Genomic DNA, 14,292 nt, shown 5'->3' on the forward strand with positions numbered 1-14,292 from the left:
AAACATGGAGGTGGCTAGACAGTGGGCTGCCCTCCCCAATTTCCTGTGTGTGTGTAAAGCCCCGTCAAGTCACAGCTGACCCCACAGGGTTTTCAAGGTAAGAGATGTTCCGAAGTAAGTTCGCCATTGCCTGCCTCTGCACAGCGACCCTAAAATTCCTTGGTGGTTTCTCATCCAAGTACTCACCAGGGCTGACCCTGCTTCGCTTCCAAGATCTGATGGAATTGGGTTAGTCTGGGCCCGGTTTCCTAGGTTGACATTAATCCTCTACTGTGGTGATGGGGAGTATTTAAAACGAGAAACAAATCCCAAAGAGTATTACCTCCAAGGGTCAACAGTGGGCAGATGACAGCAGAAGAAGGCAAAAGGTGGACGGTGGATCATCAGCAAACCACTAGTCACTGTATAGAGGACTGCTAAGAATGCTGGAAAGATATGAGAAGCCAGAGAACAGGGGCAAAAAGCTACCTCCTTGCTTTCCACTGGTGGAAGAAGGACGGAACCTGAACGCTCCTTCTCCCTTTCAGCTCTGAGCAAAAGAGTACTTTTTAAGGAGAGTTCCCCCAATGTACATCTGTCTGGGAGTCTGGGTGAGCAACCATGACCCAGTACTTGTTGGACACAGCACACACCCTTACTTCATATGCATTCATGGGCTACAGGGGTTCTGGCGGGGAGTAGACCATGTAAGACTGAAATGTGTCTTCTGGTCTATAGGCCCTTGAATAGTTACAGCTATGTGCAAATACAAATGCCTAAAACTCCATAAAGGGGCAACACACCTCCATTAACTGAATAACACAAAGCACCATTGAAAAGGTTTCTCCCAACAACTCATTTAACAGCCAGCAGGTGGAGCTCTCATTACATTGTTGCAAAAAGCAACACAATAGCAAACCCACTTTTTTTTTTTTAGGTATAGTCACCGAGTCCTCTTCTTTTTTAAAAGAGGGATTTCTCTTTGTAGAGAAATCAACACACCCTTTGTTAAACCCTTGCAGTTGTTTTATAATACACATAACAGGGTGGATCTCTAGCAGGATGATAAGGAGGCTTGGATAATGCCTGCCTCTAAGCATACACAGAGTGAAATTGTGAAAATCTGCAGACCCTCCCTTCCTGCCCCTCAACTCTTTCAGTTTCTCTTTGATCAAAATGGGATTGGTTAGAAATAAATTCCATAAGCCTAAAAGTGATTTTTTCTGGTGAACCTCCTGATGGCACCTGGTATTCCTGGCCACTGTGTGACACAGAGTGTTGGACTGGATGGGCCTTTGGCCTGATCCAACATTGGCATCTCTTATGTAAATAAAAGGGTTGTTGGATTTCAGGGAAAAACTGCATAAAGATGAATTAAGAGCGTTTCTCTTAACAACGCTACACCACAATTAGGCCTGTCCATGCACCCACAGAGCCACACCCACAACGCCACAACCCAAGCACACCACAGACAGCTACAGCCTGCCCTGCTCAATGTACAGGGCTCTTAACCCCCACACCCAATGTGCATGCACACCCACGTTTCCCAAAGGACTCACTTTTCGTGGCACAGTCATAACAATGGGCTCACATTTGCGTTCATGCAGCTTGTAAAACCTGGAGGAAAGGAAGAGACACATAGCGTGAGGTTATGAGGTGGGCATGGCCATCGATCCTGTGCCTGGTCTCTGAGGGGCTTCCTCTGGAAGGTACACCTTGCCCTGTTCCCCCCTGGAGGGGTGGTGCCTCAGGGGTTCTAACTGGGGACCCTGGCAGCCAGACTTTGGCATCTTACGGGCTCTACCAGAAGAGGGAGCCGACTTTTTGATAACCAAACTTCACTTTAGCTTTAAGGGTCAGAATGACCCACATTCAGAGACACTGGTTCACTGAAATCCTAAGCAGGCTCTCCTCCTGACTGGAGGGAGATGAGCAGTGGCATGCAGAGAGGCAATGGGAAGCCTCTTCTGAGCCAGTAAATCTTCTACCAGGAGAGGCTGAGACGTCCCATCTCATCAGACATAGAGAAAAGGCAGAAGAACCTGCCTCAAAGCCAACTCCATTGGAGGAAGACATAGCCAGAGAAATGGATCACGCAGAGATACAGCAGACATCCTCATGGCACTTCAGTATCCCGATATAGGATTTAATAATTGAATTCACTAGTTTCGTGGGAGACATTCGCACAGAATGGGGGTCGTCGGTCTGCCCAGTGTTGGGACTTGAGGTGGGCCAGGTAGGGCACTTGGTCACTGCCCAAACAGCAAGCCAATCAAACTGAGGAGCTGGGCCAGAGTTGAGGGGTTTATAGGGCCCCATTGGCTACTTGTGTCACTGTCCCATTGGCAAAGCAACCCCTGCCCATTGGCAAAGATGGGGCTGCAGCTCAGCAACACAGCCATTATTTAAAAAGTTATAAATCATACATTCACATCAAAGGTCCCCAACCTTTTTGAAGCTGCAGGCACCTTTCTAATTATAAGAGGGGGTAGTGAGCACCACCCCAAAATGGCTTCTGAGGGAGGCGGAGCCAAACTCCAAACAGCTGCCTCAGGAGGCAGAGCCAAATGGAATACCACCCTCCTCACACCTTCTGGGAAGAAGGAAATTCTGAACAGGGAACGGAACCACAGGATGGGTAAGGAAGGTATACCTTACGCTCTTACATTTGGATGAGGGAAGCCAATGACAAGCCTTGCCTTACAATGGCCCCACCTAGAGATGTGAAGGCCTGGAAAAAACCCAGAAAAATTCGGGGGGGGAAACGGTTTTTTTCTGTTTTTTTCCTGAAGCCTTTTTTGTTTTTTTCCGAAAAATTGGAAAAATTGAAAAAAGAAAAGGAAAAAAAAATGATTATGGAACGTTTTATTTTAACATGATGAATAAAATATTTTAAGACAAGGTGTTCAAATATTTTCCAAATCATTTCTAAGATATATATATGGTATCTGATTGATGTAATTTCTGTGCACTGAGGACAAGCAAGTCCTAGGTTACAAACTGAACTCTCCAATGCAAGAACAAGATGCATTTCTTCCTTTAGGAGGTGCTATTGTCACGAGAAAAGAAAAAGGTTTCAGTTTTGTTTTTGCATGTGGGCAGGTATTCTGTTTGTAATAACTGTTTGGATACACTATATTTTTAATATGGTAGTTGTGATAATTTCGTGCCAAGTAAAAATGTCCATAGTCATATTTTATGTTCCTAAAGTAACAGAATGACTTTCAATCTAGAAAAGACAAAATAAATGCTAATGTAGCATTTTTTTCAAATTTTCCGAACATTTCCATTTTTCCCCGGAAAAAACGTTTCAAAATTTCTAGAAATTTTACATCTCTAGCCCCACCCACTTTCTGAAAAGCTCGACAGGCACCAGGGGAAATACTGGTGAATCCTCTAGTGCCCATGGGCGCCACGTTGGGGAACCCTGATTTATACACTGAGTGCCTGTTTTAAATAGGGGGGGAACACCGCTATCATAATGCCTTTGCCAGGCTGATAGAATCACAGAATCATAGAGTTGGAAAGGGCCCTACAGATCATCTAGTCCAACCCCCTGCCCAATGCAGGACCAGCCTAAAGCATTCCCCCTCCCCCCCGGGCTTCAGTTCAACCCCTACCTTGCAATTTCACACTTGCTGACATCCAGCCCCCTCTTCGGCATGAAGCCCATGCCTCGCTGGGGTTCTTTGCTGCTGTAGGTGCTCAGGTAATGGACGTAGGGGGCTTCATCCGTGATCTCAAAATACCGAATGCTGCTGTCCCCCTGCAAGGAAACACGAGGAGGAGACAGGTGGGCAACAGCAGTGACACCCAAAGGACAGGCAGGTACCTCCAGCCCTTTACATCAACCCCATCTGTTTCCAGGAACAATCCAAAGTGCTGCTTCTTACCTATAAGACCCTAAACAGTTTCCGGCCAGGGTACCCAAAGGACTGTCTCCTCCCGTACTGCCCAACCTGCCAGATAAATTCTTCCACATTAGCCCTGCCCTCTGGGCCCCCGCCTTCAGAGGCGAGGAAGGCGGCGACCAGAGACAGGGCCTCTTCAGTGGTGGCACCTCGCCTGTGGAACACCTTTCTTCTTCGGGCTCTACATGCCAGGCCAAAGTGCTTCTGCTGACTCAGGCTTTTAATCAAAGGGTTATTTATTCATTATAAAACATCATTTCTATAGTCTGGCTTTTAGCTTGAGAAATACTTAAGGCCCTTGAAAACCTGTTCCGTGGCATGTTTTAGATTGTTTTATGCTCTGACTAGTTCCAGCTCCTGCCAACCTAGCCGTTCGAAAGCAAGAAATTGCAAGTAGATAAATAGGTACCACTTCGGTGGGAAGGTAACAGCGTTCCGTGCGCCTTGGTGTTTAGTCATGCCGGCCACATGACCGTGGAAACGTCTTCGGACAGCGCTGGCTATTCGGCTTGGAAACGGTGATGAGCACCGCAAACCTAGAGTCAGATTCGACTGACTTTCGAGCAAGGGAACCTTTACCTTTACCTATGTTTTTGAATGCTGGGTTTTAATGGCTTTTTATGATTTTTTTAAATTGTGTTTTGTATTATAAGCTGCCTTGGGCAGGTTCTCCATACAGGTGGCATCGACATTGTCCAAATAAAGAAATACTCTAGAGCAGTGTTCCCTCTAAGCTGAGTTAGTGTGAGCCAGCTCACAGTTTTTCAGCCTCCAGCTCACAGATTTTTGTCTTAGCTCAGGAAAGATGGCTCCGGAGCAAAGCCAAACTGCTCACTCACAACTTTAATGCCGGTAGCTCACAAAGTAGAATTTTTGCTCACAAGACTCCACAGCTTAGAGGGAGCATTGCTCTAGAGGAGACCCCAGACACACACCCTTTTCTCCTGGGCATCTTCTGGAGTTCCTCCCCTTGGAGCTGTTTGATAACAGAGTCTTCCCAGGGAGGCAATCTTCGTGTCCACTGCCCTTGTTTCCAGCTAAGCTGAGAAGGGAAGTCTCCTGCCCTCCAGCCCCACTTGGGGAAGGAAGGGGAGGAGAGCCCCCCATTTCTGTCCATTTTTAGTATTCTGATGCTTACGCTTCTTGCCACAGACCCTGTTACTTTTAGCCTGCAACTGAGAGCAATCTGTGTGTATTGATGTTAGGGATTTATCCAATTAGAAGCTTCCCACTATTTTGTTAAATCCTGGGACTACAAAAAGGGCTGTTGTGAAAGAAGAAGGAGGAGGAGAGGAGGAGTTGGTTTTAATACCCCACCCTTCACTACCTGGAGGAGTCTCAGAGCGGCTTACAATCTCTTTTCCCTTCCTCTCTCCACAACAGACACCCTGTGAGCAGTGTTCCCTCTAAGCTGAGTTAGTGTGAGCTAGCTCACAGGTTTTTAGCCTCTGGCTCAAACATTTTTGTCTTAGCTCAGGAAGGAGGGCTCCAGAGCAAACTCATTTATGCAGTAGCCAAATCACCTGCTCACAACTTTAATGCCAGTAGCTCACAAAGGAGAATTTTTGCTCACAAGACTCCACAGCTTAGAGGGAACATTGCCTGTGAGATAGGTGGGGCTGAGAGAGCTCTGAGAGAACTGCTCTTGAGAGAACAGCTCTGGGAGAACTGTGACTGACCCACAGGCTGACCGACATGGCTGCATGTGGAAGAGTGGGGAATCAAACCCGGTTCTCCAGATTAGAGTCTGCTGCTCTTAACCACTACACCACAGCTGTCTCTAAAGCAAACCAATCTCTTCCACCATTAGAAGGAAGGGGACAGGACTCTTTACTTCTTAGGAAATGCTACTTAGGGCTCCAGTTCAAGCTCCTCTTGGTAGAAATCCATCAAGACCTCCTTACACTCTGAATGCAATGTTAAGGGGCCTGTTCATAGTCAGATGTGGTACACAACATCCAGACTAGCATAATAATTATCATTATCATCATATGGCATTGTGTGTCGTATAGCCAGGAGATCCTAAGATTGTCTGGCAGCCTGAAGTTCTCGCTCTTTAGCGTTATGCACCACTAGGTGGCAAGCCAGACTTGTTTTTGAGGCTAGAGAGGTTTCAGAGGTGGTTTGCCATTGCCTGCCTCTGCGTCACAACCCTGGTATTCCTTGGAGGTCACCCATCCAAATATTTGCCAAGGCCGACCCTGCTTAGCTTCTGAGATCTGATGAGACCAGGCTAGCCTGGGCCACCCAGGTCAGAGCCCAGACTAGCATAGACTCTGTACAAAAGAAGAGACAGGATTATTATCTGGCTTTCCCCCAAACAAGTCGATGGACTCACGTCATGAGCCTAGGATGAACAGAAGTGACTGGCCAATGTGCAATCCTGCCCTATGCAGAGTTACTCCCGTTTAGGCCTACTAAAGTCATTAAGTTGTAGACTAGAGTAATTCTTCACTGGACTGCACTGCCGGTGCACTTCATGGCTCAGAAGGCATTTGAACTTGAGTCTCTTTGGTTTACCACCACCACCACACTGGCTCTGGTAGACATCCAGCACCCGGATAGACATTTGGTCTATCCATGTGGCCCTCCTTCCCACCAATCAGCTTACAGAAGATGTACAGCCACAGGAGAGAGAAGATGAATTCGCAATTTCAGGGAGTTTGTACATTTTCCCACAGAGTGCATTTTTTATTTAGGGAGAATCAGCCTCGCCAGAGGCCGTCTCAACGCTTCATGTTGACAGGGAAATTAATGCGTTCTTTTTCCAGGAGTAAAAGATGTTAACAAAATACTATCTGCATCTGAAAGCCCACTGAGGAATTCTGTGCTCCCTAATCACATCAGAGATTCTTGCTGCGAAACGAGAGCGGTCTCGGGAACAAAAGCAGCACGTCTAAAGATCAGCACGCGGAGAAAGAAGCGGCCCCCAACTCACAATTCTGTCTCCATGGAAGAAGAGAATTCTCACCAAGGAGAGGTTCTTTTGAAAAGGGCACTAAACTGCCCCTGCGTGCGGCACCAGAGGAAACACCATCAGGAACTGGAGGAAGGTTGGTCCTGCCAGTGACGGCAACCAGGGAAGTTTTCCAATCGACAGTTCCAATTTGTGGGTGCAAGGCCCATCGATAATCCCCGGGGGACATCTTATCCCAGAAAGCCGACAGCAGCAAAAAGCAGTAAAAAGCCATCTCTAAAAACAGGATCAGACCCGCAATTGTTCAGGAGACCATCCGTTGGCATTTGCAGCTCCTTCAGCACAAATCCCACCCACTTCCTCTCCTGAGGTCCAAGATGCCAGGGGACTATCCTGTTTTGCAGCATCAACCTGCCAAGAGGCATGGCAGCCCATCAGTTCAAAGGCGAGGAAATCCAGGGGACGAAGTAACAGCAGCTCACAGGCGACAGGGAAGGAAGTGTGAAACCTCACTTGTCAAATGGCAGGGAAGACTCGGAAGAGCTCCCGGTTATCCAGAGGAGCTCTGCGAGTGAGCCGTAGAAAAGGAGACCTGGTTTTTTATCACTTGGATGAGCCTTGCTAAAAGGAGGATGCTGAGAGGAAACTGGAGCTGGTTCCCAGTTCCTTATGCACGCTTCCCAGATCTTTATTGCCCTGACCTGAATGTCCCAGGCTGCGGTGGCTCAAGTGGTTAAGATGCTGAACTGCAGGCTGTGGAAGGTCGGTAGTTCAGCAGTTCAAGACCCGGGTGCCGCATGATGGAGTGAGCTCCCGTCTCTAGTTCCAGCTCCTGCCAACCTAGCAGTTCGAAAGCAAGAAATTGCAAGTAGATAAATAGGTACCACTTCAGTGGGAAGGTAACAGCGTTCCGTGCGCCTCGGTGTTTAGTCATGCCGGCCACATGACCACGGAAATGTCTTTGGACAGCGCTGGCTCTTCGGCTTTGAAACGGAGATAAGCTCTGCAACCCTAGAGTCGGATTCGACTGGCTTTCGAGCAAGGGAACCTTTACCTTTTTTTAGCCTGATCTCACCCCTGACAAGTTGTTCCATTGTAAATACAAAACTACTCCCTTGTGTTGGAAAGGTTGCGGTAATAAAGGCACTTTAGTACGCTGCTGGTGGGATTGTCCCCGAATTAAGAAGTTTTGGACTACGGTCATTGCGGAAATAAAAAAAATAACTAACTGTGAGATTCCAAATACACCTGCATCTCTTTTGTTACATTTTTGGCCAGGTCTGAAGCTGTCTCAACAGAACGAAGAGTTAATTTCTACTATGCTAATGGCTGCAAAAAAACTTAACTGCTTTAAATTGGAAATTGTTTAAGGTACCGAATCTGTCACAATGGAGATCTAAACTGTGGGACTTGATAGTTTCAGATAAAATCGCTATGCAATTAATAGCTTTTGACAATCCGAAAGGTGTTAATAATTTTTTGGAAAAATGGTTTGTGTTTTTTGAATATCTTACTGCTTGTCAACCCCAATTATATGCACTACCTCAGAAATATAGAGACTTTGTGTTCTATTAACAAGTATTGTGCGTAGGGATAACATTTATCTTCTTGTTTTATTGGATGTTGTTGAAAGATACTGTATACAACTAACAAGTCATACAGGAGGTAAAAATATATAAAACTCAATAAAAATGCTATTTTAAAAAAAGAAAAGAAAAGAAAGGAGCAGCAGCTCCTAAAACTCTTAAAGTCCAACTGAGATCTGATAAAGCTAAGCACAGGAAAGAATGATTGTAATGAAACCCTGAAAGTCTATTTGTGTTTTAAGATACTATGATGTACCCAATAAGGCTAAATTGGCTTGATTTAGCTTTAGCGATATTTAGTAATACTCAGTATTGCTCTATTATATATACTTTATTTTAATAATAGTAGGAATGACCAATCGGTAACCTACATGTAACATGATCCTGGCTATATCTCTTGTTTTGGTGTAGTGGTTAAGTGCGCGGACTCTAATCTGGGAGAATGGGGTTCGATTTCCCACTCCTCCACTTGCACCTGCTGGATGACCTTGGGCAAGCCATAGTTCTGTCAGAGCTGTCCTTGAAAAAGAGCTGTTCCTGTCAGAGCTCTCTCAGCCCCACCTACCTCACGGGGTTTCTGTTGTGGGGAGGGGAAGGGAAAGGAGTTTGTAAACCAGTCTGAGACTCCTTTGGGTAGTGAAGGGCAGGGTATAAATCCAATCTCCTCCTCCATCTCCTCCTCCTCCATCTCCTTCTTCTTCTTTAGTATTAGTATCCCCTATGTCCCTTCCCTATGTAGTTTCTAGTCAAAAAGCAATAATAAGTTTACCAAAAAAAAGAGAGAGAGAGAGATCCCGGAAGCTAAGCAGGGTCAGCCCTGGCTCGTACTCGGATGGGAGACCACCAAGGAAGTCCAGGGCCGCTAGGCAGAACCGGGCAACGGCAGACCACCTCTGTTCATCTCTTGCCTTGGAAACCCTCCGGGGTTGCCATAAGTTCAGCCGCTACTTGGTGGCACTTTCCACCCGCAAAATATAAACGATCCTGACCCGGATAGCCCGGGCTAGTCTGATCGTGTGGCCTCTCGGAAGAGAAGGAGGGTCAGCCCTGGTTAGTCCTTGGATGGGAGACCACCGAGGAAGTCCCGGGTTGTGACGCAGAGGCAGGCTACGGCAGGCCACCTTTATCCCTTGCCTTGGAAACCCAACAGGGTCGCCACGGGTCGGCGGCACTTTCCACCACCAGATGTTTACTGGTGAATCCAATTACGAGTGTTGATGCTACTTTAAAAGCCCTGCACTTAAAACCAAGCTTCCTTCCCCGTGTCTCCTGTGAGCTGCAGCCACGGCAGTTTCCTGCATCCTCTGGATTTCCTCTGCTTTGAGTGGATCGACTGCCATAGGCTGCCAGGAAATGGCTGTACACAGAATGCTGGGAAATGGCCATTCGGTCTAGGAAACCTTTATGCACCAGTTGGTTTTTGAAATCTGCTACAATCCAAGAGGGGAGCTTGATCCGATTGGATCCTTAGCCAGGAACTGACTTATGGTGACCCCAGCAAGGGGCTTTCAAGGGAAGTGAGATGCAGAGGTGGCTGTCCATCGCCTTCCTCTGCAGAGTCTTCCGTGGTGGTCTCCCATCCAAGTACCGATTCTACTTAGCTTCAGAGATCTGATGAGATCAGGCTATACCATGCCACCCTCCCTCCGAAAATAAGCTTTGTACCACCACAAATCATACACCCCCCAACGTTCTGGGGACTGTGCCCTGCAAGAGAGCCAGTTTGGTGTAGTGGTTAAGTGCGCGGACTCTAATCTGGGACAACCGGGTTTGATTCCCCACTCTTCCACTTGCACCTGCTGGTGTGACCTTGGGTCAGTCACAAGCTCTGGCACAGCTGTCCTTGAAAAAGAGCAGTTTGTGTCAGAGTTCTCTCAGCCCCACCCACCTCACAGGGTGTCTGTTGTGGGGAAGGGAAGGGAAAGGAGTTTGTAAGCCGCTCTGAGACTCCAAGTGAAGGGTGGGGTATAAATCCAATATCTTCTCTTCTTCTTCTTCTTCCAGAGGACATGGCCCAGTCCCAACACTGGTTCTGTCATCAAGAGCTTCTAATGAAGCCTCTATACCAGTGATGACGAACCTTTTAGAGACCAAGTGCCCAAACTGAGACCCAAAACCCACTTATTGATCGCAAAGTGCCAACACGGCCATTTAACCTGAATCCTGAGGTTTTACTTTAGAAAAAACAACTCATACATTAACTTAAGATGATCCAAACAAAGTAAGGAAAGCAATCCCAAATGCTTTCATTTACTTAACATTATTTGGCAGAGAGTTCGACACTTTAATGATGGTCTGGGCCTGGCTGGGACGATGGCACGTGTACCCACAGAGAAGGCTCTGAGTGCCACCTCTGGCACCCGTGCCATAGGTTCGCCCACCACTGCTCTATACACAATTATAGGATGGGGGAGACTGAACACACCTAAAGTATGGTGTTCAGCTTTGGGCACCACAATTTAAGAAGGATATAGACAAGATGCAATGTGTCTAGTGGAAGGCAATGAAGATGGTGAGGGGTCGGGAGACCAAGTCCTATGAGGAAAGGCTGAAGGAGCTGGGTATGTTTAGCCTGGAGAGGCGACGACTGAGAGGTGTTATGATAACCATCTTTAAGTACATGAAGGGCTGTCATGTAGAGGATGGTGCGGAGTTGTTTTCTGTTGCCCCAGAAGGTCAGACTAGAACCAACGGGTTGAAATTAAATCAAAAGAGTTTTCGGCTAAACATTAGGAAGAACTTCCTGACAGTTAGAGCAATTCTTTTGGAGGTTTTTGAACAGAGGCTGGATGGCCATCTGACAGCAAGGATGATTCTGTGAACTGAGGCAGATCACAAGAGGGAGGGCAGGAAGGGTTGCACCAGTGCTTAGTTCTCGTGGCCAGAGCCAGTTTGGTGTAGTGGTTAAGTGCGCGGACTCTAATCTGGGAGAACCGGGTTTGATTCCCCACTCCTCCACTTGCACCTGGCTGGATGACCTTGGGCAGGCCCTAGCTCTGATAAGAGCTGTCCTTCAAGAGCTTTCTCAGCCCCACCCACCTCACAGGGTGTCTGTTGTGGGGAGGGAGAGGAGTTTGTAAGCCGCTCTGAGACACCTTTGGGTAGTGAAGGGCGGGGTATATAAATCCAATCTCTTCTTCTTCTTTTTCTTCTTTCTTACATGCCCAGGGAAATGCCAATCGCCACTTTGGGGTCAGGAAGCCATTTTTCTCCAGGCCAGTTTGGCCAGTGATATTGGAGGGGTTTTTTTTGGTCATCTTCTGGGTGTGGAACAGGGATCACTGGGGGCTTGTGTGTGTGGGGGGAGGTATTTGTGAATTTCTTGCACTGTGCAGGGGGTTGGACTGGATGATTCTGGAGGTCCCTTCAACTCTATGATTCTGTGATTCTATGATTACATGGGGAAAGTGCCCCGAATAAAGAACTGGGGCAGCTGCATGCTCTCTGCACCTCACAGTGAGCTGTGGACCACCCCGAATCAGACATCCTGGACTCTCAAGATCACCCCCTCCCAGGTAACATGCACTGCCACCTGGTCCAAACACTGGGAAAAGTCAGTGGTGAAAAATTACTTTCCCTGGATCTTATGCCATGAAAACACCTCTGTCTGAACAAAGGAGAAACACTTAAAAAAAAAAAAGTGCTATCATCAATATTTGTGGTTCGATGCTCAAATAAGGGACTGGGAAGGGTAAATAAGGAACTGAGAACCTCACCTCCTACTGCTTAGATCAGTTTCCCTAACGAGAACTCAGCAAAACGCAGGTGTTTCTTTTCCTGAATCTGAAGCGCTCCAAGCAGCCTGATTAATCAGAATAACTTTACACTCCAGAAGCATTTTAGAATCAAAACTCCAGACAGAGGAGACAATGCAATCTCAGTCACACACCCCTAATGCCAAGGAAATCACCAGTTCATACATTTTGTGCCAGTGCTGGAGGAGCATACAACTGCTAAGGAGAAATTCGGATCAAGTTCTGTTGGGTGTTACAAGCTGAAAACACTTCAGTGTATCTGGGGTTAAATGTTTGTTTGTGTTGTCACAGGAAGTCACATGTTTCTTATGTAGCCAATGTTAGTTTAGAACTACAAGCCCGGGAAAATCATCCCTGATCTAGGAGTTTCATTGGAAGCAAAGTGTCGAAGTATTTTAGCATTTTATGGCTCCTCTTCCCGTCTTTGTCTGGAGTTCTGAAGCAGAAAGAAAGTGAAGCCATAGCTCTCTTTCTAGTCTTGTCTTTGTAATGTAAAGATGTAGGGAACTTAGCTCTGTTGTTATTTTCATCCCAGTTACCCTTCCCCATGCTAGAATGTAGTAAAAACTTTCTATTTTAAACACACATGGACTCTGGGTCTGAATTATTTTACTCTGGCACTGCTAAGCTATTTTATCTCTGCTGAAAACCAAGTTTTATTTTTCAAAACCCAACAAGTTCCCATCTTGGATTGTAGCAGGATTTAACAGTTGATCTCATGTGTGTAACACTCTCCTAGACCTTGTCGCCATTTCCTGGCATCTATGCACAAAATTTTTACAAAAGGGGTCCACACTGTTTACCAGGGTTGCCACCTCTGGGTTGGGAAATACCACAAGATTTTGGGGGCGGAGCCTAGCGAGGAGAGGGTTTGGGGAAAGGAGAGACCTCAGCAGGACATAATGCCATAGAGTCCACCCTCCAAAGTAGCCATTTTTTCCAGGAGAACTGATCTTGGCCGTCTGGAGATCGACTGTAATAGCGGAGGAACTCCGGGTGCCACCTGGAGGTTGGCAACCCTGTTGCCAAAGCCGCCACCCTAGAAGAGTTCTGAAGCGGAGAGCTGGGCCGGCCTCTCTGCACATCCAGCCAGCTGTCCTCCTCCCCACATCGCGATCCCCTCTCCTTTACCTTGCCACACAGATAGACTATGCTGGAATCGGGGTCGTAGAAGGGCAGGAGAACCCCATTGCTGGTGTCCATTTCCTGGAGGGCGATGGGTTCCTCCATGTTCTTCTGCAGAGAAAGGGAAGGAAGGGGTCAGGGCACAGATCGCAAAACCAGCCTGGTACCGGCAGGGGCACCGCAATCACATGCCCCATTGCCCTCCTGCCAACCATTCCAAGACTGCGTCCTCTCAGCCCGAGGGCTCCCGTAGCCAACGAGCCCCGTGTTGAGCAAGGAAGGCTCAGCTCTCCCGCGCTAGCTACACCATCTCTATATCACTATCACCAGGGAATGGAATGCACCCCAAACCCGTCTACTCTAACCCAGTAGCCAGATGCCTCTGAAGACACACGCTCACACGCTTTTCTTGAGCTTAAAACCTCCTGCCTTCTTGGTCACCTTGCTCTGATTTTTGTGCTTTGGCTCCTGGGCTCCCCAAAGTATGACCAGGGTGAAGCAACGACAAGAGAGGCTTTGAGCACAGGCCAAATGGACAACTCAGCTGTGGCATGACGCTTAGGCGTTCTACAGCACGTACCTCCTTTGGATGGGTGGCACCCACTGCGCCTGGTGTGTGGCCACGGTGTGACTAGGGACGGAATGGAAGGACAGGGCAAGGAATAGAACCTCCCCTTAAAAGGACTCTTGGGGAAAATGGGCCATCTGTTCACCTCTTTCCTGCTCAATCTCTTGCTCTTGATTCACTGGATGGGGCCCCCCCAAGATCTCCCCATCTCGATGCCTAGCACCCCCAGGGTCACAGCACTCCCAGCATGCACTACTAATCCCCCTCCAAAAAAAACCCCAAACCCCTCAATGCAAATCCACAGCATTCCAGGACCCTGGGAACTCAGCATCATCTGGACAAGGGGTGATCAGAAACCAGCAATCCTTATGTTAAGCAGAATACAGTAAGTAGCACTTGCCGCAATGCATGATGGGACATGAAGTCCCGATGCTCTCGGACCTCCTGCTCA

General features: G+C 47.5%; 1 protein-coding gene across 1 annotated transcript in view; it reads right to left on the bottom strand.

Annotated features, from left to right (window-relative positions):
• Positions 1-14,292, bottom strand: part of CORO6 (coronin 6) — a 48,951-nt gene that overhangs the window by 2,191 nt on the left and 32,468 nt on the right. Inside the window, exons 7-9 of the mRNA XM_015422063.1 lie at positions 13,280-13,384; positions 3,600-3,745; positions 1,539-1,596 (exon numbers count right to left, since the gene is read on the bottom strand). Of these exons, the coding sequence (XP_015277549.1) occupies positions 1,539-1,596; positions 3,600-3,745; positions 13,280-13,384 (309 nt within the window). The remainder of the gene's footprint in view (positions 1-1,538; positions 1,597-3,599; positions 3,746-13,279; positions 13,385-14,292) is intronic.

Source organism: Gekko japonicus, unplaced genomic scaffold, assembly GCF_001447785.1.
Source record: "Gekko japonicus isolate JY-2015 unplaced genomic scaffold, Gekko_japonicus_V1.1 scaffold182, whole genome shotgun sequence".
NCBI lineage: Eukaryota > Metazoa > Chordata > Lepidosauria > Squamata > Gekkonidae > Gekko > Gekko japonicus.